General features: G+C 46.3%; 3 protein-coding genes and 2 pseudogenes across 4 annotated transcripts in view; 3 read left to right on the top strand and 2 right to left on the bottom strand.

Annotated features, from left to right (window-relative positions):
* Window positions 1–27,431, top strand: part of LOC120926518 — a 574,555-nt pseudogene that overhangs the window by 135,490 nt on the left and 411,634 nt on the right.
* The window catches only part of LOC120928403 (zinc finger protein 300-like), a 1,021,177-nt gene that overhangs the window by 612,335 nt on the left and 381,411 nt on the right, over window positions 1–27,431 (bottom strand). The window lies entirely within an intron of this gene.
* LOC120926655 overlaps window positions 1–27,431 on the top strand; it is a 391,741-nt pseudogene that overhangs the window by 135,491 nt on the left and 228,819 nt on the right.
* Window positions 1–27,431, bottom strand: part of LOC120928422 (zinc finger protein 850-like) — a 99,076-nt gene that overhangs the window by 14,240 nt on the left and 57,405 nt on the right. The gene's annotated exons all lie outside the window — the stretch shown is intronic.
* LOC120928409 (zinc finger protein 84-like) lies at window positions 15,945–27,228 on the top strand. Its single transcript, XM_040339511.1, has 2 exons — window positions 15,945–15,977; window positions 25,212–27,228. Exon 2 carries the CDS (start codon window positions 25,427–25,429, stop codon window positions 26,369–26,371), a length of 945 nt encoding a protein of 314 aa, XP_040195445.1. The 5' UTR covers window positions 15,945–15,977; window positions 25,212–25,426; the 3' UTR covers window positions 26,372–27,228.

Below are 27,431 nucleotides of genomic sequence, written 5' to 3'. Positions count from 1 at the left end.
CCGGACTCAGGGATACGACGGCGTATCAGGGGATATGCCGTCGTATCTCTTTTCTGAATCTGGCCCATGGAGTTTTACTTACACGTGATTGGATGATGGAAGTCAGCAGAGCTCCGCCCATTCACTGACCCCTTGTCTACCAATGTACATTCTTTATCCTTCTGGTATTCAAAAGGTTAATAGAGAAAATAGCTTTGTATTATTCTCAGCCAGTGATTGGCCGTCATGTAGAAGTGATCGGGGCAGCTGGAGAACCGGCCAATCACAATACAGACAATGTGTCACCCCTCCCCCCTGCTATTTCCTGCCGTGTTTCCTCTGGGAGGTCCAAGATGGCGGAACATTGATCAATCACTATAGCTTGTCAGGTAGGAGGAGCTTGGAGAACATCCCATCCCCCGATATCCTCTGTCATGAATGACAAGAATTGTGTCACCTCCGGGGTCACCGCTGAGAGAGTAGAGAAGTCAGCACTATTGTAATGTACAGCACAATATATAGAGTAGAGCGGTCAGCACTATTGTAATGTACAACACAATATATAGAGTAGAGGGGTCAGCACTATTGTAATGTACAGCACAATATATAGAGTAGAGGGGTCAGCACTACTGTAATGTACAGCACAATATTAAGAATAGAGCGGTCAGCACTATTGTAATGTACAACACAATATATAGAGTAGAAGGGTCAGCACTATTGTAATGTACAACACAATATATAGAGTAGAGGGGTCAGCACTATTGTAATGTACAACACAATATATAGAGTAGAGGGGTCAGCACTATTGTAATGTACAACACAATATATAGAGTAGAGGGGTCAGCACTATTGTAATGTACAACACAATATATAGAGTAGAGGGGTCAGCACTATTGTAATGTACAACACAATATATAGAGTAGAGAGGTCAGCACAATATTATAGTCATAGTGCCCCTTATACTGCTGCTCAGGGGGGACAAATGATTTGGGTCTGTGGTCAGCAGGATGAAAACAATGTTCAGCCATAGTGGTCAGTGGGAGGAGTCTGTTGTTACAGACTATGGTATCGGGGTACAGGGATGTGGGGGGTCAGACAACACACAGGGTATCACCTTCTGTTGTATATCCACAGAAATCACCCAGCACGCTGGCAGATTGTCAGGAGGACCCCAAGTTCCCACCCCAGACAGGGGTAACAGCTGTATAACAGCACACCCACCACTGCCACACACATGACAAGGAGGGAAGCCCCACGGGAACTAGAAAACCAGGAGAGGACCTTGTTTGGTGGAGGAGGGAAGGAGAGGGAGATTATTGGTAGCCAGTAATACCAGCTGTGATAGACTTGGTACAGCCTGCAATACCTCTGATCACCACTAGAGGGAGACTCCGCCCATAGCTAGCTGGCTGACCACACACAGGCAGATACAAATCTTACATACAATCTGAACTCTAATGCCCCGTACACACGAGCGGAATTTCTGCCAGCAAAAGTCTGATGTGAGATTTTCATCGGAAATTCCAACCTTGTGTAGGCTCCATTAGACTTTTGATGTCGGAATTTCCGCCAGCAAAAGTTTGAGAACAGGTTCTCTATTTTTCCGCCGGGAAAAATTCCTATTGGAAAAAGCGTTTGTCTGTATGTAATTTGGATGGGGAAAAAACATGCATGCTTTAAAACATTTAATGCATGCTCGGAAGCATTGAACTTAATTTTCTCGCCTCGTCATAGTGTTGTACGTCACACGTTCTTAATACTCGAAAGTTCAGAGAACTTTTGTGTGACCGTGCGTATGCAAGCCAAGCTTGGGCGAAATTCTGTCGGAAAAAACATTCAACTTTTTTCCAATGGAAATTCCGCTCGTGTGTACAGGGCATAAGGGTTGGGGGTCAGTCTAGTAATCAGCACACACTTCTGGGGTTCCTCAGGCACCTCTACAAGTAGAATCCTTGTGTTACTCCCTCTCCCCACTCCCCATGTACACCCCACACCAGACACATGACAGGGGGCAGTGAGAGGTAAGTGGGAGGATTTTTTTTTACTTTTCTGTGATCAGTGGGGGGAGGGGTTGTTGTTATTTGATAAAATAAATAGTGATCACTGAGGGGAAATGTTGAGAATCTAAAAAAAGAACATAGGTGCTCAGTGGTGGGACAGGGAAGCAGGAGGATGGAAAGGGGGCATTGGGGTCAGGGGGGTAGACATTTAAGAGGGTGGAGACAAAAGGGGTGGACGGAGGGCAGTGAGGGAACAGAGGGCTGGACAGGGGGGCAGTGTGGGGAACAGGGTTTGACAGGGGGGTAGTGAGGGGGACACATGAAAGAACATGGGGCAGTAGGGGGTCACATGGGAGGCCAAGTGGCAATAGAGGGACAGAGGTGTGGGCAGGGGGTATAGGGGTGGATAGGGGGTAGTGGGGGGACAGAGGGGTGCACGGGGAGCAGTAGGGGGAACAGAGGTGAGTGGAGGCAGTGTGGGGGGGACACAGAGTTGGACAGGGGGCAAAGGAGATGGATAGGGGGACAGTATTGGGACAGATGGGATGGACAATGGGCAGGAATAGGACAGACAGAGACAGAGGGCTGAACAGTGGGACAGACAGAGAGGATGAACAGGTGAGAAGTGGGGGGACAGGGGGCAGTGTGTGGACAAAGGGCTGGACAGGGGGACAGAGGGCAGTAGGGAAACACATGGGAGGACAGGGGGCAGTAGGGGGTCAGAGGTGTGGGCAGGGGGACAGAGGTAGGACATAGGGGTGAATAGGGGGCAAAGGAGTAGACAGGGGGCAGTGGGGGAACATAGGGGGAGGGGGCAGTGGCGGGAGATGCAAGGCTTGACAGAGGGGCAGTGGGGGGACACTGGGGTGGACAGAGGGGAAGTGAGGGAAACAGGGGTGTATAGGGGGCCAGAGGGGAGGACAAGGGGGCAGTGGGGAAACAGAGGAGGGGACAGGAGGTCAGTGGGTAGATGGGTTGCAGTGGGGTTGAATACCTTGTTGATGATGTCCTGTTCTGGAGGGTAATGTGGATCTCCTCTGATGAGTCTTCTATGGTGGGGGTTCTCTCGGATGGTCCCTCTTGGCTCCTCTGATGAGTCTTCTATGGTCGGGGTCCTCTCGGATGGTCCCTCTTGGCTCCTCTGATGAGTCTTCTATGGTTGGGGTCCTCTCGGATGGTCCCTCTTGGCTCCTCTGATGAGTCCTCTATGGTTGGGGTCCTCTCGGATGGTCCCTCTTGGCTCCTCTGATGAGTCTTCTATGGTTGGGGTCCTCTCGGATGGTCCCTCTTGGCTCCTCTGATGACTCTTCTATGGTCGGGTGACTTCTGACTCTTCCCAGCACGGTGACTGGACATGAAGGGGGAAATCTCTCCCAACTCTCGACTTCTCTTCCTCCGGCTCACAAGTGTCCACAATCAGGGGAAAGTTCTCCTCCGTGTCCCCGATGGAAGATGGAGGCTTCTTGTCCTGGCTGAGAGGTGTGAGGGACGTTCTGTGTCTGCACTACAGATCTGGGAAGACTCCAATCACATTGTGAGCCAGCTTCCTCACAGGGGCCCCTCCCCTACAGATGCCTCAGGGCCATGCTGACTACAAACACAGTGTGGGGGAGGGGGGATCACAAAGAGGACCCCTCCTTCCATTCTCCCACAGATGCCTCTGAGGCAACGCTGACTACAAACACAAGACAGGGCATGGATCACAAAGAGGACCCCTCCCCCATTCTCTGGGATGACACAATAGAATCTCATTCCAGGTTGGTCATGTGAAGAAGGTTTGTTGGACGTTCTTCTGGTTGGTGGAGGGAAATGAACGTTGATTATTGAGCGCAGTGAGGAGAAGATTGGGAGGAGCAGGATGGGGAATTTTTCTCCAAGGAATGAATTTCTAGCAGTGAATGTGATTTTCATTCAGTAAATTCCATCCATTCCAAAATGTGATGATAAAAGGAAATGAAATGTTGATCTCCTTCTGAGCGCCATTCATCAATCCATGGAATGTAGTGAGAAGATTTCTCCTCCAATAATCTCTTGTGTAGGAGGAGCTTTCCCTTTCTTGTGTCCTCTTCCTTCCTCCCCTCATCACACTGGTGTCTTCAGAGAGATCCGGAGCTCTCACATCTCTCAGGACTCTCATATTGCACCCCCCGGGGGATCACCTCATACACTTCATCTTCTACATGTGCTGGACGCCATGACACTCATTTCTTGGGGGAAACTTTCTCCCGGAGATCTTGGAGGAGATGAAAGGAATGTTGTACGAGGCATGTGTGAGACGAGGCACATGACATCACACGCTCCGCCTTCTGCATGCGCGGTATAACATACATTTTCATACTGGCGGTGTGGGGGAGGGGAGGTACAATAAGGGCTTCAGCAGGGATGGAATTGGATCCATGTATTGGCTTGCTGGTTGTACACGGGTCAGTCTATTGATCGATTTGTGTACAACCAGTCTGTCAGGTTTTTCCTGAATCATCAATACCACCGGCTATAGGCGGCAACACCGATCATTGTATTCTGATGGTGGGGGAGGGTCTCCTCTGTCAGAGCATAATAGCACAGCGGGAGGGATTCTCAGCAACATGTAAAAACACAAAGTAGCCAAAACCCGGGACTACATAGAAACATCATCCACACTTCTATTAACCCCTCCCATACCGGACACCCCTCCCCCTCCCATACCGGACACCCCTCCTCCCATACCAGACACCCCTCCCATACCGGACACCCCTCCCCCTTCCATACCGGACACCCCTCCCCCTCCCATACCGGACACACCTCCTCCTCCCATACCGGACACCCCTCCCCCTCTCATACCGGACACCCCTCCCATACAGGACAACCCTCCCCCTCCCATACCGGACACCCCTCCCCCTTCCATACCAGACAACCATCCCCCTCCCATACAGGACACCCCTCCCCCTTCCATACCGGACAACCCTCCCCCTCCCATACCGGACACCCCTCCCCCTTCCATACCGGACAACCATCCCCCTCCCATACAGGACACCCCTCCCCCTCCCATACCGGACACCCCTCCCCCTCCCATACCAGCTTTAGCTGATTCCTTGTTAGTAAAAGACGATTCGCGCTTTTCTGTCTGTTACAGCGTGATGAATGTGCTATCTCCAATTATGAACGGTAGTTTTACCAGAACGAGCGCTCCCGTCTCATAACTTGCTTCTGAGCATGCGCGGATTTTTCACGTCGTTAAAGCCCACACACGATAATTTTTTACAACCCGGAAAACGACATTGTTTAAAATGTTGTGAAACAATGGAGCCGATGTGTCAAAGCATTAGAACTCTACTCCAGTGATGTGAACTCATGGCATGCAGAGCCCTCTCTGTGGGCACACCAGAGCTGCCACCACTGCCCGCCCTGTGACAAGGGGAGAAGCGAGAGTGGGCTGTCAGTGTATTTCCCCCTCTCACCCCCTTTCTCCCATCAAGCAGTACAGGGCAGGGATCGCTGCCCACTCTGATTCCTCCTGCCTCCCAATTGGCTGCAGCCATGGACCAATGAGGAGCCAGGACATGTGCACCATGGGACATGTAGTCTCAGAATAGCTCTATTTTCATCAATTAAAGAAAAACTACAGCCCCAGCATGCCCTGCAAAAATAGGAGGAGGGGCAGCCTGGCGCCCAGGAAAAAAAGGGCAGAGGGAGACGAGAGCGAGAGGAGTACGGAAACGGGAGAAAGAGGAGTGCGTAGATGAGGGCAAGAGGGGTGCAGAGACAAGAGCGAGGGGAGTGCAGAGGCGAGAGGAGTGCGGAGACGAGAGCCAGAGGAGTGCAGAGATGAGAGCGACAGGAGTGCAGAGGCGAGGGCGAGAGGAGTGCGGAGACGAGAGCGAGAGGAGTGCAGAGGCGAGAGGAGTGCGGAGACGAGGGCGAGAGGAGTTCGGAGATGAGGGCGAGAGGAGTGCGGAGACGAGGGCGAGAGGAGTGCGGAGACGAGGGCGAGAGGAGTGCAGAGGCGAGAGGAGTGCGGAGACGAGGGCAAGAGGAGTTCGGAGATGAGGGCGAGAGGAGTGCGGAGACGAGGGTGAGAGGAGACTAAAGCCACAACAGCCCCATGAGAAGAGATTTGAGGTCTTGTTGACACCAGATCTCTCCATAAAGAGGACCCGTCATCTCTTATTTCTATTACATGAGATCTCTCCATAAAGAGGACCCGTCATCTCTTATTTCTATTACATGAGATCTCCATAAAGAGGACCTGTCATCTCTTATTTCTATTACATGAGATCTCCATAAAGAGGACCTGTCATCTCTTATTTCTATTACATGAGATCTCCATAAAGAGGACCTGTCACCTCTTATTTATATTACATGAGATCTCTCCATAAAGAGGACCTGTCACCTCTTATTTCTATTACATGAGATCTCTCCATAAAGAGGACCTGTCACCTCTTATTTCTATTACATGAGATCTCTCCATAAAGAGGACCTGTCATCTCTTATTTCTATTACATGAGATCTCCATAAAGAGGACCTGTCATCTCTTATTTCTATTACATGAGATCTCCATAAAGAGGACCTGTCATCTCTTATTTCTATTACATGAGATCTCTCCATAAAGAGGACCTGTCACCTCTTATTTCTATTACATGAGATTTCCATAAAGAGGACCTGTCACCTCTTATTTCTATTACATGAGATCTCTCCATAAAGAGGACCTGTCACCTCTTATTTCTATTACATGAGATCTCTCCATAAAGAGGACCTGTCATCTCTTATTTCTATTACATGAGATCTCCATAAAGAGGACCTGTCACTTCTTATTTCTATTACATGAGATCTCCATAAAGAGGACCTGTCATCTCTTATTTCTATTACATGAGATCTTCATAAAGAGGACCTGTCATCTCTTATTTCTATTACATGAGATCTCCATAAAGAGGACCTGTCATCTCTTATTTCTATTACATGAGATCTCCATAAAGAGGACCTGTCATCTCTTATTTCTTTTTTTTTTTTATTTCATATTCTTTATTAGTTTTCTTCATCTTTTAAAAACAACAGATGGTTACAATCATGTATTTATATATTTTCTTTTTACCATTTCTGTTTCACACAGGCCCGGACTGGCCATAGGGCATACCGGGCATATGCCCGGTGGGCCGCGGCGGCCCGCGGGCCGGTCGCGGCCCTCGGCGGCCCACGAACGGCCCTCGGCGGGCCGCATGTTACATCTCCCAAGGGGTGTACCAAGGCAGGGCTGTCTTATTGGGTGGGCACCAGGGCTGGTACAAGGGGTGGGCGGGAGGAGCGGGTGCCCAGGGCTGAGTGTGAGAGGGGGCAGATTTCTCTCCCTCCATCTGCTTTCTTACTGAGCATAATACCATACATAGCCGTTCGCATAGTCACAGCTGCCCAATCTGCTCCCTCCCCCTGCATCCTCATTGGCAGGGAGGAGAGCACTTTAGAAAGGACTCCAACAGCGGGGGGGGGGATTTGCTCTCAGTAACCATGAACAAACAGACTGATTCCTCCCATCCGTCCGTAGGACAGGAGAATCAGTCTGTAAGATCTAAGACTGGCTGCAGCTCTGTAAGAGTGACTGTGACACTTGCACAGCCCAGCGAAACATCACCCCCCTCCCTTTCACTGACCAGAGAGATCAGAGAGGAATACAGCTCCTCCCACCTCTGCTCCTCCAGTGACTTCCAGCCCCGCCCACAGTATCCCCTGCGTGTGTGCAGCTGTATCTGGAGAGAAGAGGATGTGTTTGTGGGCGGGAAATATGAAAACAGCAGATTCCTCTGTGTCACAAAGATGATCTGATCTTTTAGCCTGGAAATGTGGGTGAGTGTACACTGCAGTACACTGTGATCATTGTCCTTATCTCCATCCCTCTGCCTTCTCTTACCCACCTGTCTCCCTCCCCCATCCCCCCATGTTCTTTCTAGATGTTCACTTAATTCACTTTCACTTTCAGTTAGGCTGTTAATAGATGGTACACATTTCTTTCCAGCAACCACAGATTGCAGGGAAGAAACTTGCATGATTCCCCTGTCAGTACAGTCAGTGGTGACAGGGGAATCCCTTCCACTGAGCAATTGTATTCTCCCAACAAACAATGATTATCACTAGCAGCTATAGCAACCGCTAGTGATAATCATAAGAGAATCCGGCAGGCTGGTTGTACACAACGTGATCGATCAACTTGGTACATTCAGCCTGCCATTAATGGTTTAAATCTCAGCCAGTTCCTGCTGAACCAGCTGAGATATAAACTGTCTATGGCTGGTCTTAGCACTTGGGCAGACCATACAGTGATTACTTTTTTCATTCAACTATTACGTTGAATAAAAAAAAGAAATGTTCCAATTCCCCATCTACACATTCCAGGTGGATGGGGGAATCCTCCCACTGTGGACCTGCAGCAGAACTATCAGGGTTGCTGTCCTGTGACTCCTGTCCCAGCTATTGACAGCGCTGGTCTCTGTCTCCATGGCAGCAGGACATTATGACCCAGTGCTGATTACTTTATGGGGCTGATGGGCTCATCCACAGGAGGGCCAGTACAATTGGTTGTTAGAGATGGGCTCAGGCGTGTTTGAAAACCCACTTGGCTGATCCCACCAGGAAGCCCACATTGGACAGCGCTAATCACAAGCAGGGAGACATTTCCCAGTTCACAGCTGCACAGATCAGGAAATGTCTCCCTGCTTGTGATTAGCCGTGTGAAGTGCCAGCTTCCTGGCGGGATCGGGCATGTGGGGTTTCAAACACACCCGAGCACGTCTCTTATAGTTGTAGTCAGTTGAGCCCCCCTAAATTTGAAAGCTGGAGACACCACTGTATGTAAAGGGGAAAATACTGTGTGAGGTGATATGTTTGAATGTAGAAACTACAAGTTTTGTAGGGGGGGCACAGTTTGCCATCTTCACCCTGGGCACCAAATGACCTTGTCCCAGCACTGGTGGGCACAGCCCAGGGGCCCCAAGTGGTCCTAGTTCTGTCACAACCCTGCAGGATGCAGCAGAGCTGAAAAGACAGAGCACAGCAGTGTGGTCTGGTCTCTGCAGTGGAGCGCTGGGGCTGCCTGCTTCGGGAGTCAGTCGGGCGGTTACTTATATATTTTTTGAGGTGGATAAACAAATTGGGGAAGGTTTGTAGGGGCCCCAGCGCATTACTTTGACCAGGGGCCCATGAAGCTATTAAGATGGCCTTGTACCAAGAGGTTGCAGGCCAAGAGGGGACGCCCAAACTAGTAAACACCTGATAGCAGAGATCCCCTACCCCCCGCCACCAACACAGCGCCAGATAGAGATGAGCAGGGCGATTTCTACCCTCCCCTTGCTGCCCACAGGACCAGTTATTAATCATCATTAACCCCCGCCGCACCCCCCCCCCCCCCCGGGCTGCTCAGTCTAAAATGCCCGGGCCTATTTTTTGTCCCAGTCCGGGCCTGGTTTCACATATTTCATATATATCTTCAATATTCCCCCTTTTATTTTACCCTTTTCCCTCCCTCCCCTCCCCCCTCCCTACTCTAACCATCCGCTTTATTGGGTTTTCTTTCACACGGGGTATCTCATTTCTTCCAACCAAGGGTTCCACATTTTACCAAACTCCCTGATATTCCCTCTCTTGGTATAAACCACCTTCTCCTTCCAGATTGTCTCTGTGACTACGTTAATCCATTCCTTTACTGATGGAGGGTTCACTGCCTGCCACCTCTGAGCTATTAACTTTCTTGCCTGAAAACAACATCTCAACACTACTTTTGATGTGCTGGTCATTCTGCTTATTTCTTCCCCTAGGCCCAGGATACATAATCTGGGGTTCATCTCCAGATTTGTTTTATATATCTTATTAATGGTGTCCAGTATCCCCCTCCAATACCTGAACAGTTTCGGGCACTTCCATATCATATGTAATAAATCTCCTGTATCGTGGCACCTGGGGCATCCTGCATCCACTCTCAATCCAAAGTTAAATAATCTTTTAGGTGTATAATATGTCCTATGTATCAGCATCAGGAAGGAAAATCTCTGTGCTGGCGAGACTGTAACCGAATGTCCTCTTTCCAATACCTTCCTCCATTGATCTTCTGTTATAATCCCTAGGTCTTCCTCCCATTTTACTCTACTTTTAAGTTTTTCTGGGCCTTCAATGCTCTCCTTACATATGTATGAGTAGACCTCGGAGATAAATCCCTTCGTCTTACTCCAGTTACTCAGTTTCTGAAGGATAAAGGTCTTAACCCATATTGGCCCTACTCTATTAAACTGGACATCTAGAGCATGTCTGATTTGGAGGTATCTATAGAATGTATGTTTAGGTACATCATATTACTTTCTAATTGCGGCAAATGTTTTTATAGTTCTTCCTTCATATAACTGTGCCAATCTAACGATCCCCTTGGCTGCCCATTCATTGATTTTCCCAACTGACTCCAGTTCCTGAAGGTTCCTATTATCCCAAAGTGGTGCGTATTCTGTCATTCCTTCCTGTCCTCCTAGTATCTTTACTGCTTTCCATACTTTAAGGGCCATCTTGACCGTTGGGATTCTATTAGTAAAGGAATTGGCCTCCAGTACCTCCACCGCTGTCTTATGGGGTGCCCCTAGAAACATCAATCCCGCATTTATATCCCCTCCTGATTCAGTTCTCACCCCTATATGCTGCAGCTGTGCTGCCAGAAAGTAGCATTGTGGGTGAGGTACTGCCATTCCTCCCTCTCGTGTAGGTAATTGCAGTGTTTGTAGCTTGATTCTAGATTGACCCCCTTTCCAGATTAGTTCTCTGAACAATGTGTCTATTTTCCTAAACCATTTCTTATCTATCCATATTGGTGAATTATGCAATATGTACAATAATTGGGGCATCCACAGCATTTTAATCAAGTTGCATCTCCCCGCCACTGACAAGGGTAGGTACCGCCAGATTTGGATTTTCTTTTTGAATTTAGACAGGAGGGGTACTAAATTATACTTTATGTATTTATTGGGATCGCTTGTTATAAATATTCCTAAGTATTTCATTATCTCAACTTTCTTCATCTGGGGGATTTCTGCTAAGGTTTGGCTCTCTATTGGATCTATCGACATTAACCACTTAAGCCCCGGACCAATATGCAGCCTAAAGACCCAAGGTGTTTTTACAGTTCGGGACTGCGTCGCTTTAACAGACAATTGCGCGGTCGTGCGACGTGGCTCCCAAACAAAATTGGCGTCCTTTTTTCCCCACAAATAGAGCTTTCTTTTGGTGGTATTTAATCACATCTGCGGTTTTTATTTTTTGCGCTACAAACAAAAATAGAGCGACAATTTTGAAAAAAATGCAATATTTTTTACTTTTTGCTATAATAAATATCCCCCAAAAACATATATAAAAACATTTTTTTCCCTCAGTTTAGGCCGATACGTATTCTTCTACCTATTTTTAGTAAAAAAAATCGCAATAAGCGTTTATCAATTGGTTTGCGCAAAATTTATAGCGTTTACAAAATAGGGGATAGTTTTATTGCATTTTTATTAATTTTTTTTTTTTTACTACTAATGGCGGCGATCAGCAATTTTTTTCGTGACTGCGACATTATGGCGGACACTTCAGACAATTTTGACACATTTTTGGGACCATTGTCATTTTCACAGCAAAAAATGCATTTGAATTACACTGATTACTGTGAAAATGACAGTTGCAGTTTGGGAGTTAACCACAGGGGGCGCTGTAGGAGTTAGGGTGCACCTAGTGTGTGTTTACAACTGTAGGGGGGTGTGGCTTTAGGACTGACGTCATCGATTGCGTCTCCCCTATAAAGAGGATGACACGATCGATGCGCCGCCATAGTGAAGCACGGGGAAGCCGTATTTACATACGGCTCTCCCCGTTCTTCAGCTCCGGCGAGCGATCGCGACGGGGCGGCTATAAACAAATAGCCGCGCCGTGGTCCCGGATCGCTCCCCGAGCGAACCCGACCACCGCATGTAGCGGGGGGGTCCCGATCGGACCCCCCACCCGCTAATAGGCAAGGACGTACATTAACGCCCATCTGCCTGTACGTGCCATATTGTGGACGTACATTTACATGCGAAGGTCGGGAAGTGGTTAATGCTGATTTCTCCCAGTTTATTACCAATCCTGATAATTTCCCAAAATCTCTAAATATAGTCATTGCTTGTTTAATGGAGTGATTCGTGTCCCCGAGGAAGAGGAGAACATCGTCCGCATAGAGTGCGATTCTCTCCTCCCCTGTCGGCCTCACGAATCCCTCCATTTTTGTGTCTGCCCTTATTGCAATGGCCAATGGTTCCATTACCAGAGCAAACAGCAGGGGTGACAATGGGCACCCCTGCCGGGTGCCCCTCTCCAACCGAATCTTACCTGAACAGTCATTATTGACCCTGATTCTTGCACTAGGACCATTATAAAGCGTTTTAATCCACCTAATAAACACTGGGCCGAACCCAAAAACTTCTAAAGCATGCCACATATACTCCCATTCCACGCTATCAAAAGCTTTTGCTACATCTAAGGACATTACTGCTCTTGTACCTTTGTTCTCTGTTGGTGTTTGTATATTAAGAAATACCCTCCTAATGTTCATACTAGTCGATCTTCCCGGTATAAACCCAGTTTGGTCTCGATGTATTAGTCTTGTAATGATTTTATTTAATCTGGTCGCCATTACTTTAGCCAATATTTTGGCATCTGTGCATAAAAGGGAAATGGGTCTATATGATGCGGTCTCTAACGGATCCTTCCCCTCCTTATGCAATACTATTATTGTTGCTTCAGTCATCGAGGTGGGCAATTTCCCCTCCTTCAATGCCCAATTCAACACTTTAAGGAGTTCTGGGAGCAATATTTTCCCATAATATTTATAGGTTTTCACGGGGAGCCCATCTGGTCCGGGTGATTTCTGGTTTGCCATTTCTGCCACTGCTGTTTGTATCTCTTCAAGAGTTATTGGGGCCTCCATTTGCTCTTTTTCTATCTTAGTTAGAGTTGGTATCTCTAAGTTCTTAAAAAAGAGTTCCAACTCCTCCGCTCCCACAGCACCCTGCGATGTATATAACTTGTCATAGTATTCTCTAAATGTGTCTGTTATTTCTGACACTCGGGTAGATATTCCTCCGCTCAGTTTTTTTAATGGCAGTTATTGTGGATGGGGAGGAGTTAGTTCTCACTTCGTGAGCCAGCACTCTCCCAACATTTTCCCCTTCCCCAAATGCAACTTGCTTCTGGAATCATTTCTTATTCTCTGCTTTTCTTATCATTACGTTTTTATAATCTTGTTGCTTATGCAACCAAATTCTTTGCTTATCTAATGTTGGGTCTTCAATATATTCCCTTTCGGCGTACACTAATTCCTCTCTTATCCTATTTTCCCAATCTCTTGATACTTTTTTTGTTTTTGCCACGCTTTCATCGCATCCCACATCACGTCCGGTGTCACAGTTCCTTCATTAATCTCTATAAACTCTTTTAATTTACCTAATATCTCCTCAGGTTTCCCTATCAATTCAAACCACAGCGGACTGATTTTCCATGTCATATTAGACCTCTTCGTCTCTAAACACACAGTTAGGCCCCTTTCACATTGAGGAGTTTTTCAGGCGGTAAAGCGCTAAAAATAGCGCTGCTATCCCGCCTGAAAAACTCCTGCACTGCAGACTCAATGTGAAAGCCTGAGGGCTTTCACACTGAGGCGATGCGCTGGCGGGAGACAAAAAAATCTCCTGTCAGCAGCATCTTTGGAGCGGTGAGAGGAGCGGCATGTATACCGCTCCTTCACCGCTCCTTCCCATTGAAAACAATGGGAACCGCGGCAATACCGCCCGCAATGCGCCTCTATAGAGGCGCATTGCGGGCGGTATTAACTCTTTATCGCCCGCTAGCGGGGGTTAATACCGCACCGCTAGCGGCCGAATCCCGTGGTAATCCCGGCGGTATAGCGCCGCTATATTTAGCGGCGTTATACCGCAACCGCAGCTCCTGCCTCAGTCTGAAAGGGGCCTTATTGTTACCAAAGAGTGATCCGATACTCCTCTAGGCTGGTATTCAATTCCCTATATGATTTGAGATGCTTCCGCATTACCCAGTACGAGATCTATCCTTGAAAGTGTATTATAGGAACTAGAGCAACAAGAATATTGTAACACCTCTGGATTTCTCTCCCTCCATACATCTAACAGTCCTGCTTCCTGTAGAAACTGAGACAACCGGCTCTCAGAAGTATTTGGTTAGTTTCCCCTTGGGAATCTATCCCTATCTTTATTTATAACCTCGTTAAAATCCCCCACTGCTATAACTGGGATACCCGGCTTATCCATCATAGAATTCATTAGTTTGTACATAACTTCCAACTTAAATGGCGGTGGGATATATATATTTGCTAAAACATATTCCTTGTTCTCAATTACACAATAAAGAAAAATGTACCGCCCCTCTTCATCAATACTGATCTGTCTACAGGTAAACAACACTCCTCCTTTATCCATAACAGACACTCCCCTTGAATAGGAGGTGTGTACTGAGTGGTATTGATATTGAAATTTCTTACTCTGGACTTGTTTCTTAATTTCATTGGTATAGTGTGTCTCCTGCAGACAGATCAGTCCTACCTCATACACATCCAGCATATCAAATACAGCAGCTCTCTTACCTGGAGTGCCCAATCCACGCACATTCCAGGATCCAATTCTCAACTCTCTAGATTGCATAGGAACCATCCATATAAAGAGAGAAAAAAAAACAATAAAACGTGAAATCTATAAAGCCAAAGTCTTCATCATCTCTTATTTCTATTACAAGGGAGGTTTATATTTCTTGTAATAGGAATATAAGTGATAAAAAATAAAGGGACGGTGTAAAAATAAAAAGTAAAATAAATAATAATAATAAAAATAAAAAGATTTAAAGCGCCCCATCCCTCCCTGCGCACAAATGCTTAAAGTTACAGTGTTAAAAAAAAATAGAATGTAAAGTAAGTGCCCCCCATCCCCCGTGCTCACATACAAATGCGAACGCACACGTATGTCCGGCCAGCGATCGCACCACACATGTGATCGTCAGAGCGAGAGCAATAATTCTAGCATCAGACCTCCTCTGTATCTCCAAAATGGTAACCTGTAAAGGCGTTTAAAGCGTCACCTATGTCGATTTATAAGTATTGTAGTTTGTCGCCATTCCAGGAGTGTGCGCAATTATAAAGTGTGACATGTTGGGTATCTATTTACTCGCTGTAACATCATCTTTCACATTATACAAAATAATTGGGGTGACTATTGTGTTTTTTTTCCTACCAAAAATTGCATTTGCAAAACCGCTACACAAATACTGTGTGATATAAAAAATGTAATGATCACCATTTAATTCTCTAGGGTCTCTGCTAGAAGTAAAATGTTTGGGGGTTCAGTCATTTTCTAGCAAAACGTACTGATTTCAATTTGTAAACAAAAAGTGCCAAAAAAGCCAAGTGGTTAAAAGGGGGAGGGGTTTCCTTGGGTTGTAGTGAATAAGAAGCACATGGCACTGAATGACTTAAAATTTGACTCCCCCTCCCCCTCTCTCTTTGTTTGTAGTCAGCATGGCCCGAGGACGTCTGTGGGGGAGGGGCCCCTGTGAGGAAGCTGGCTCACAATGTGATTGGAGTCTTCCCAGATCCGTAGTGCAGACACAGAACGTCCCTCACACCTCTCAGCCAGGACAAGAAGCCTCCATCTTCCATCGGGGACACGGAGGAGAACTTTCCCCCGATTATGGACACTTGTGAGCCGGAGGAAGAGAAGCCGAGAGTTGGGAGAGATTTCCCCTTCATGTCCAGTCACCCGACCATAGAAGAGTCATCAGAGGAGCCAAGAGGGACCATCCGAGAGGACCCCAACCATAGAAGACTCATCAGAGGAGCCAAGAGGGACCATCCGAGAGGACCCCAACCATAGAAGACTCCTCAGAGGAGCCAAGAGGGACCATCCGAGAGGACCCCAACCATAGAAGACTCATCACCCTCCAGACCAGGACACCATCATCCAGGTATTAATCTCCCACTACTAACTCCCCCCATCCCCCGCTATCTCCTCCATCCACCCCTATTTCCCTACTGCCCCCCTGTCCACCCCTCTATCAGCCCACTGAGAACCAATGCCTCTTTTCTCTCTACTATATTCCCATTTTTCCTAAAAAATCACTAATGTCCAACATTTCCCTTCATTGAATATCCCCCCCAACCCCACTGACCACAGATAACGGGCAATTTTTTCCCTCCCATTTACCTCCCACTTCCCACTTGTCCACCCCACTTCCCTGTCACCCCAACTGCCTCCCTGTTCACCCCATTTTGTCCCCGTCACCATGTTGTGTGTTACTAGAGTCTGGTCAGCCAGCTAGATATGTGTGGAGTCTCCCTCTAGTGGTGGGCAGAGGTATTTCAGGCTGTGCCAAGTCTATCACAGCTGCTTTTACTGGCCAGTAGGGATGGGCTTGAGCATTTTCACAACCCCATGTGCCCGATCCCACCAGGAAGCTGGCACTGCAAAGCATTAATCACAGGCAGTGAGATATTTCCCGATCCGCAGGGATCCCGACCAGGAAATGTCTCACTGCCTGTGATTAGTGCTTTGCAGTGCCAGCTTCCTGGCGGGATCCCGTGTGTGCTGTTATACAGCTGTTACCCCTGTCTGGGGTGGGAACTTGGGGTTCTCCTGACAATCTGCCAGCGTGCTGGGTGATTTCTGTGGATATACAACAGAAGGTGATACCCCGTGTGTTGTCTGACCCCCCACATCCCTGTACCCCGATACCATAGTCTGTAACAACAGACTCCTCCCACTGACCACTATGGCTGAACATTGTTTTCATCCTGCTGACCACAGACCCAAATCATTTGTCCCCCCTGACCAGCAGTATAAGGGGCACTATGACTATAATATTGTGCTGACCTCTCTACTCTATATATTGTGTTGTACATTACAATAGTGCTGACCCCTCTACTCTATATATTGTGTTGTACATTACAATAGTGCTGACCCCTCTACTCTATATATTGTGTTGTACATTACAATAGTGCTGACCCCTCTACTCTATATATTGTGTTGTACATTACAATAGTGCTGACCTCTCTACTCTATATATTGTGTTGTACATTACAATAGTGCTGACCCCTCTACTCTATATATTGTGTTGTACATTACAATAGTGCTGACCCCTCTACTCTATATATTGTGTTGTACATTACAATAGTGCTGACCTCTCTACTCCTATATATTGTGTTGTACATTACAATAGTGCTGACCTCTCTACTCTATATATTGTGTTGTACATTACAATAGTGCTGACCTCTCTACTCTATATATTGTGTTGTACATTACAATAGTGCTGACCCCTCTACTCTATATATTGTGTTGTACATTACAATAGTGCTGACCCCTCTACTCTATATATTGTGTTGTACATTACAATAGTGCTGACCACTCTACTCTATATATTGTGTTGTACATTACAATAGTGCTGACCTCTCTACTCCTATATATTGTGTTGTACATTACAATAGTGCTGACCTCTCTACTCTATATATTGTGTTGTACATTACAATAGTGCTGACCTCTCTACTCTATATATTGTGTTGTACATTACAATAGTGCTGACCTCTCTACTCTATATATTGTGTTGTACATTACAATAGTGCTGACCCCTCTACTCTATATATTGTGTTGTACATTACAATAGTGCTGACCGCTCTACTCTATATATTGTGTTGTACATTACAATAGCGCTGACCCCTCTACTCTATATATTGTGTTGTACATTACAATAGTGCTGACCCCTCTACTCTATATATTGTGTTGTACATTACAATAGTGCTGACCCCTCTACTCTATATATTGTGTTGTACATTACAATAGTGCTGACCCCTCTACTCTATATATTGTGTTGTACATTACAATAGTGCTGACCCCTCTACTCTATATATTGTGTTGTACATTACAATAGTGCTGACCACTCTACTCTATATATTGTGTTGTACATTACAATAGCGCTGACCCCTCTACTCTATATATTGTGTTGTACATTACAATAGTGCTGACTGTTCACCCTTTTACTAATATAAATCTAATATATATTACAGTATATCACAAAAAAATACTGTATAGAGAGATAATGACTGGCAGGACTGTGGGTGGGGTGTGTGGGGGTCACCTAGGTTCTCATACACATGGTGAGGGGCTCCGGGGTGTATGACCGATGTGGGGAATACAAACATTCTGCTCTCTCAGAATCCTAATCATTTGGGTTCTGGGTTCTGGAGCCCGAGGTTTTGTAGAGCTTTGGGTGGGATAAATCCTCCACTCCCCAGGTCCACATTTCTCCTAGAATCCAGACCTCATTATTGGTGTCAGCTGTGCACAAGCCTTTATATAGGGGAGCTGACTGATCAGGGCTCTCTCTCTGCTGCTGGGTGAAAAGACTGACTGCTGACACAACACTATAAAATGTACAAGAGCTGCCTGTTTGTTTTGTGTAACCCCATTGGGTGGGCTCCCTGGTAGTCAGGAATAGGGGTGATATTCAGGTTCAGGGTGGCAACCGCTCCCGCTCAGTTGGGTCTCGTGGTCGGTCGGTCATCCATCACTTACCCCATCTAGGTTCCAGGCAGGCAGTGGGCGGACGTCTCCTCCTCCTATGTGTCCAATAGGATTGCCTCTCCTTTCAAGCAATCGGATGACGGGTCTCACAACCTACTTCTTGATTGGCCGGGAGGAGAATCGGTGTGGGAATAGAGAATATTCATTCGCTATTCTCACACAACTGGGTGGGCTCAGAGTGCAGTGCTCTGCAGCCAAAGCCCACCCTTTTTGTAGCCTATTGGAGCCTCAGGCTCTAATCATGTGCTTCAACTCCCCCATTGAAATCCATGCATTTGTCACCCCAAATGTAGATTAGGGGGCCGGACGCATGGATGGGGGGGGTCGGCGCTCATGCGCCCCTAATGGACGGGCCACCACTGTTAGAAGGGCCGTTGTTAGAAATTGTGGGGCCCTGTACAGCCTACCTGATGCCCCCTAGAAAATATCAAAACAATTTTTTCACTAAAAATACATGAAAATCATTATTAGTGGACACAAACATTCCATCATACATAAAAAAAATTCCACCTTCAATCCATAATTCTCCCCAAACAATAATGTACAGTACATATTCCACCAACTCCCAGTTCAAACCCCCCCCCCCCCCCAATCCCACCCCAGCTCAAATCCAACCCAATTCCCCCTCCTAGCACAAATCTTCCTCACCCCAAAAAATCCCCCGCCTAGCACACATCCTATTTCTTCTCAAACTTTCTATCCTAGCACAAATCTTCTCCTCCAAATCCCCCTTCCCAGCTAAAATCCCCCAAACCCACCTATTAGCCCAAATTCCCCCACCCCCTCCTGGCACAACCCCCCCCCACCTCCCCTCCCAGCAAAAATCTTTCTTCAACCCCCCTCTTAGGGCAAATTCTCACAAATCCTCCCTCCTAGCACAACCCCCCCATCTCCCCTCCCAGCAAAAATCTTTCTTCAACCCCCCTCTTAGGGCAAATTCTCACAAATCCTCCCTCCTAGCACAACCCCCTCTAAATTACCCTCCCTACCCAAATTCCCCCCAGCACTAATCTCCCACCCCACTCCTAGCACAAACATCCCCTCTCTGGGCTCAAACCCCCCCAAACCCTCCTAGCACATATCCCTCCATTCTTCCTTATTGAACATACAACTCCCCAAATCCCCATTACATTTCCCAGTACAGATAGCCGCCCATCCCCCTCCCCAACTTACAGGAGGAAGTCACTACAAAGCCAGGAGGAGGTGTCCTGTGTTGCGCTCTCACCGTCACTGTCAGAAGAGCGTTCATCCATACAGCACCTGAGACAGGATCGCTCTTACTGCAGGTCGCATTGCTCTGTACACACACAGTATGATTACCGCCCCCTATCTCCTCCAAGGAATGCTCCCCTCCCGGCAGCAGGAAATGTGGATGGGGGCGGTAATCAAGCTGTGTGTGTGTGTACAGTGCAATTCGATCTGCAGTAAGAGCGATCCTGTCTCATGTGCTGTATGGAGGAGCTCTCTTCTGACGGAACACCTCCCACAATGTACCCCATTCATATGGGGGGCCGGGATCTGGGGGCCCCCTTGTTAACGAGGTCTTCCATATTCCAATTAGCCCACTACTCACAAACCCCCAAAACCACCAGGCCAGGGTTGTGGGGATGAAGACATTGTCCCTATCAACATAGGGACAAGCTGCTTTGGGGGACCCCAAAGCACCTTCCCCATGTTGATGATAAGTGGCCTGGTATGGTTCAGGAGGAGGGGGGCTGCTTGCATGGATTTGGGTCTGATATGGATTTTGGGGGACCCCACAGCAATATTTTTTTTTAATTTTAGCGTGGAGTTCCCCTTAAAATCCATACCAGACCCAAAGGGTATGGAAATGGTGTGTGGAGTTGCCCTTAAAATCTATACCAGACCAAAAGGGCCTGGTATGGATTGGGGGGGGGGGGGGGCATGCCATTTATTTTCTTAATTTGGTCATAGGGCCCCACTTAACCACTTCAATACACTGTATTATATATTGTACACTGCACTATATACCTTGCGCTATATTATATGTATACTACGCTTACTGCACTGTATAGTCTGAACTGCAGTATATATACTGTGTGGATTGCACTAGATACCCTGCAGAAAAATTGGGCCTTTTTTTATTGTAATTAAATGCCCCTGTTAAACAGGGCAGACAAATTAGGCCTTGGGTGGTGGTGGTGCCCTAAACCTAAAATATTGTTGGAAGCTAGCATCATCAAGATTCAGGAATATGATAGTCGGCATAGGCAGTCTTCAAGGGATCCCAGATCCATAGCAAATTCAATCAGTTAAATCAGCATCAGGTGCTTGATAGCTGCTGATCCAGGACTGATTCATTTTTATAAATGTGAGCCTATCAATGGAGTCTGTGGACAGGCACACTCTTTGATCATTTACAAACCCTCCAGCAGCACTGAATGTGCGTTCAGAAAGCATGCTGGATGCAGGACAGGGCAGTAGCTTGATTGCATATTAAGCAAGTTCTGGCCAGTGGTCCATTCCCAAGACCCAGTAACCCAGTGCATGCTTTGTTAGAAAGGTCTCCAAGTCTGCTCTTGCCCCTAGATATTCCTGCACCATGTAATGCAGACGCTGGCGATGGTTGCTTGAACCTCTCAGCCCTGGGCGCTGAGGAGTAAAAAATAGTTTAAAGGCATCGGTCAGCCGGCCACCTTCTCCACCGCTCTTCCTCTGACCAAACAAAGCCTCAGAAACACGTTGTCCAGCACCAGGAAATGGTAACCTCCCAGGGTCTGGAAAGGTGTTACACATGTATAAGATTATTGTTCTGATATCATTTATTATCATCTGAGTGGTTTTCAGAGTTTGTCACTAGATGGCGCACCTACTTTTAATTACTGTTAAGTCTTGTGTTCGGACTTTTTGGTTGCAGCTTTCTTTCATTTGTGATTTGCATCAATTGCTTTGTTTATTCACATTGAGAGGTGGAGGGATAAGCGCAGGAAAATGTATTTATACAATGATCATTGCTGATGGATATACCCTGGGGCAGTGATCGTCCCCCAAAAAAAACAGACTGGCTTGTTGAATTTATTGTTCGATAAATCAACTTTAGTACAACCAGCCTGCCTATAGATGGATCGAAATTCGTCTGGATTCTACCGAGCCAAATTTTGATCTGTCTATGGCCAGCTATAGCGTGTGACTGTTGCTCCTATGAAAAGTGATTCATGCTTGGATCTTTTTCCATAACTGTTTGAGAGGTGGAGAGGAGGTGATATGTTGCCCCCTCATCGCCTGATTCCGGGCCCATTCACACTAGAATGCAGTGCGGGAAAAGACACATTCCCGTGTGACTTCCCGCACCACGTTCCCATCACACTGCCCTTAACGTCACCACAAATGCAGGATGCAAACGCAGTGTGTTTACCCACACCAGATCACATGGTACAGAAGTAGCATGCAAGGGGGTTGCCATGCGTCTCATAAATGTAGTACATGCAATACTTTTGGTGCAGTGCGAATTTAAGGTCATTCAAAATGAATGGGGCAGAAATCACACTGCACAGAACTGCATATGAATTGCCCAGGAACCGCACAACATTCCCATGAGATTCCCATGAATTTCCTGGTGTGAATGGGCCCCTAACCTGATAATTGCAGTACTACCCCTCTACAGTCACATGCAGAGCAGTTGCGGTGCAGCCCCATTGAACTGCATTATCACATTCAGTGGCAGCAACATTCTGTTTAAGCACAGCATCGTGGCCGGGGCATGTGTACAGCTGGTAGCAGTTGTATGTTTAGTGTTCAGACAGGGGGTCAGTAAAATCATGGCTCAACCACCCGGTTTTACTTCCCCCAGACACATGTGTGAACAAGCCCTAAGGATCCTCTGAAACGGAACGGAGCCCACTTCAATCAGCAGAGGATCCATGAGCAGATCCCTTCCTGAATCAGAGCTGAACAGGATGGATGTCAGTTTTTTACATCTGTCCCCATTTCTGTTTGTGGGAGGAGACACAGGAGGACCTGTGACAGCTCTATGGGCAGCTGGATGAAATCAGACTCCAGTGTCTATTTACTGTCTGGTTACATCAGGCTTTCTCCGATGTGTCACATTTAGGTCCAGATAAATGGAGGAGGACACAGTCCTTTTTAAAACAAAAACTCCAGACCTGGAAGGATTCAGAGCTAGGTTCCATATTTGCCGGCGTATAAGGCGACCCCCTAATTTTACAGTTTAGGATTTTTTTTTTTGCCTGTACTCACCATATAAGACAACCCCCCCCCCCTTCCGAGGCTTCTGACGCTTCATATTTCTTCCTTCTGGAGCCATATTCTTCATTCTTGCTGGAGCCAATCACAGCGAGCGATGTATTCTATTAACCACTTAAGGACCGGACCAATATGCTGCTAAATGACCCAAGGGGTTTTTACAATTCGGCACTGCGTCGCTTTAACAGACAATTGCGCGGTCGTGCGACGTGGCTCCCAAACAAAATTGGCGTCCTTTTTTCCCCACAAATAGAGCTTTCTTTTGGTGGTATTTGATCACCTCTACGGTTTATATTTTTGCTCTATAAACAAAAATAGAGCGACAATTTTGAAAAAAATTCAATATTTTTTACTTTTTGCTATAATAAATATCCCCCAAAAACATATATATTTTTTTTTTCCTCAGTTTAGGCCCATACGTATTCTTCTACCTATTTTTGGTAAAAAAAAATCGCAATAAGCGTTTATCGATTGGTTTGCGCAAAATTTATAGCATTTACAAAATAGGGGATAGTTTTATTATTATTTTTTTTTTACTACTAATGGCGGCGATCAGCGATTTTTTTCATGACTGCGACATTATGGCGGACACTTCGGACAATTTTGACACATTTTTGGGACCATTGTCATTTTCACAGCAAAAAATGCATTTAAATTGCATTGTTTATTGTGAAAATGGCATTTGCAGTTTGGGAGTTAACCACAGGGGGCGCTGTAGGAGTTAGGGTTCACCTAGTGTGTGTTTACAACTGTAGGGGGGTGTGGCTGTAGGTCTGACGTCATCGATCGAGTCTCCCTATAAAAGGGATCACTGTGGCAGCCGCCACAGTGAAGCACGGGGAAGCTGTGTTTACATACGGCTCTCCCCGTTCTTCAGCTCCGGGGAGCGATCGCGATGGAGCGGCTATAAACGAATAGCCGCACCGTCATCCCGGATCGCTTCCCGCGGGAATCCAACCGCCGCATGTAGCGGGGGGGTCCCGATCGGACCCCCGACCCACGTCTAGGCAGGGACGTACAGGTACGCCAATGTGCCTGTACGTGCCATTCTGCCAACGTATATCTACATGCGGCGGTCGGGAAGTGGTTAATGAATACAAAGCTTGCTTGGATTGGCAGAGCCTGTAACATCAGCCCACGACTCTCAAAGCCAATCCGAGCAGGCTACTGTATGTAAACTGCTCGGATTGGCAGAGGTTGTTACTCCAATCCAAGCAGGCTCTGTATTCATTTGAATACATCGCTCACTGGGATTGGCTAAGCGGTATGTACTGTATGTAGCCAAAGCCTTTTCCAATCTGGTCCTTCTGATAGGGCTGCATGGACCTTTTCCAATCAGGTCCTCCTGAAAGGGCTGCATGGACCTTCCAATCAGGTCCTCCTGAAAGGGCTGCATGGACCTTTCCGATCAGGCTCTCCTGATAGAGCTGCATGGACCTTTCCGATCAGGCTCTCCTGATAGGGCTGCATGGACCTTTCCGATCAGGTCCCCCTGAAAGGGCTGCATGGACCTTTCCAATCAGGCTCTCCTGATAGGGCTGCATGGACCTTTCCAATCAGGTTTTCCTGACAAATTGAGAGGACCTGAAAGAAATACCCATGTGAAAGGACCCCTGTTGGTCACCAAAATGCACTTCTTTCTGCACTCCTATGACCTGTATTCAGCTGACATCGGGCTAAAGTCTGAAGTTGGCTGATGAAAAAAATATTGCTATTATGCAATTGGATGCCACAAACATTACAAAATATGCAAGTAACTTAACACCGCCCCCTTCTCTACCCAACAGGGATTGGGGATGATAGGTGGGGGGGAGTTGCAGCTTCCCGTTTTCACTCCAGACACTGGATTAACTTGTTCCAGCACTTGGCTGAACATACTCTGAATGAACTGAGGGGCTAGCTGGAGACAGTCCTTTTAAAAGATTAGGAGGTGCAGTGTTTCCTGGGAATGGGAGGAGGAGTCTTCTCTCTCAGATGTTGTCTTGAAAGACTTCTGGAAAAGACGTTACTGGTGAGTGTAACTTGGGTTTTCAGAATTTGCCTCCTATAGACTTTAATAAGGTTTGTATTTACATCGACAATGTTTGGAGTTTTTAGATTTGCGAAAGGTGCCCACGAGTCAATCCCAAGCACACCCCCTCCCCCCATCACTATGCAGCACAATGCTCTAAATTAAAACAAATAATGACATTCTCCTGCAGGAAATTGTAATACATTGTCAATTTTACCAGCCAATGGGAATAATAATGGTGTCCTCAGTCAAATAAAATACAAAAATATAAACATGTATAATATTGTTTCTATATACTAGATATGTTTTAATAATGAACATTTCTAAAAAAAAAAAAGCTACATTATTTAACCATTTATATAGAATTCTCATTTATTTTTTCTTGTACAGGTGGATTGATGAACCAAGTTTTGGAGACAAAACGTATCGCACACCAGTAGGTTCACACTGGAGAGAAGCCATATCAGTGTTCTGAATGTGAAAAATAATTTTCAACCAAGAGAGAGCTTATTACACATGAGAGTGGTCACACTGGAGAGAAACCTTTTCAGTGTTCTGAATGTTACAAAACTTTTACACAGAAGGGCAATCTTATCACACACAAGATGATTCACACTGGAGAGAAACCATATCAATGTTCAGAATGTGACAAAACTTTTACACGGAAAGATTATCTTATCACACACCAGACGACTCACACTGGAGAGAAGCCATATCAATGTTCAGAATGTGACAAAGCTTTTTCATGCAAGTCAAATCTTATCGCACACCGGAAGATTCACACTGGAGAGAAGCCATATGAGTGTTCTGAATGTGGCAAAGCTTTTACAACAAAGAGAGAGCTTATCATACACCAGAGGGTTCACACTGGAGAGAAGCCGTATCAGTGTTCTGAATGTAACAAAGCTTATAAAACAAAGTCACACCTTTTCATTCACCAGATGAGTCACACGGGAAGGAAGCGGTATGAGTGTTCTGAATGTAAAAAAGCTTTTGCAGAGAAGAGAGAACTTGTCAGACACCAGATGACTCACACTGGACAGAAGCCCTACGAGTGTTCTGAATGTGACAAAGCTTTTACAGACAAGAGAGGGCTTAACAGACATCAGAAAATTCACATTGAAGAAAAGCCATATGAGTGTTCTGAATGTGACAAAGCTTTTACACAGAAGTCAAATCTTATCAAACACCAGAAGATTCACACTGGAGAGAAGCTGTATCAGTGTTCTGAATGTGATAAAGCTTTTATAGAGAGGCACACCCTTTTCCAACACACAAGGGTCCACACCACAGAGAAGCCATATCAATGTTCTGAATGTGGCGAAGCTTTTGCATGGAAGTCATATCTTATCACACACCAGATGATTCACACTGGGGAGAAGCTGTATCAGTGTTCAGAATGTGAGAAAGCTTTTATAGTCAAGACAAGCCTTATCATACACCAGAGGGTTCACATTGGAGAGAAGCCATTTCAATGTTCTGAATGTGACAAAGCTTTTACGGTTAATTCCAGGCTAATCTATCACCAGAGGATTCACAATCTTCAGTGAGGAAACTCTGGAAGAAGGGGAGATATTAAAGGGGGAGGAGCTAAGCTGCAATGAAAGACTTCAGGGTGTCTCAGTTTCACACCTCATGTCCTCTCACACATTAGTAAAAACAAGTATATTGCTATTAAAAAATATATAAAATAAGTGAGCAAAAAGGAATGTGATGGATGGACACTTTAGTATTCATGTCTATCGGGCACAGCCTAGAAAGTACTTGACTATTCTACATTTTGATTTTTTTGGGCGGGCAACAATGAACCTTATTCCTTATGATTCTCATCTGTACCCTTTTTATGGGGCTTTGTCTGAACTTGTAATGCATTTGCATGATTCACTAACTGAGTTGTATTCTCAAGTGTTTTCTTCATTGCCTGATCCTGAGCCAATACATGACCAACACTGCCTCAGTACAGGGAGACTGGGTAGCCGTCAAGCGGCATCTTGCCAAGCCTCTGAAGCCTCAGTGGGAGAATCCTTTCCAGGTTCTGCTGACAATTGCTATACCTGTCAATCATGAGGGTTCCAGCTAAGCCCATCGTGTACATTTTCCACTCCTCTTCCCATGATCAAGGCCTCCTGTCCATATTCCACTGCCTCTCATGGATGACAGTTTTGCAGACAGGGACACCAGCCAATCAGACTTCTCCATTCCATGTGAAAGCAACTTCTTAATCTGGCACAGGCCTTGCATCACCAAGTTGCAGCTGTTTTACGGGATGCATTCAACATTACAACCTTATCCCAGCTGGCTACTTGTGTTTTATTCAGTTCTGATGAAAGTCGAATGCTTTGTACACACGATCGGATTTTCCATCGGGATAAACTCTGACTGATTTTTCAGATGGAATTCTGTTCAAGCGGTCTTGCATACACACTGTCACACCAAATTCCGACCATGAAGAATACAGTGACATACAACACTACGACGAGCCAAGAAAAATAAAGTTCAATGCTTCTGAGCATGCGTCAACTTGATTCTAAGCATGCATGTTTTTTTCTCCATCGGAGTTCCCTACAGAATTTCTGATATCATTTTTTTTCCGCTGGAGAAAAAAGAGAA

The sequence above is a fragment of the Rana temporaria genome, chromosome 2 (genome assembly GCF_905171775.1).
Source record: "Rana temporaria chromosome 2, aRanTem1.1, whole genome shotgun sequence".
NCBI classification, from domain to species: Eukaryota; Metazoa; Chordata; class Amphibia; order Anura; family Ranidae; genus Rana; species Rana temporaria.
Note: the sequence above shows the minus strand (reverse complement) of the source record. Positions and strands in the feature narration are given on the sequence as shown.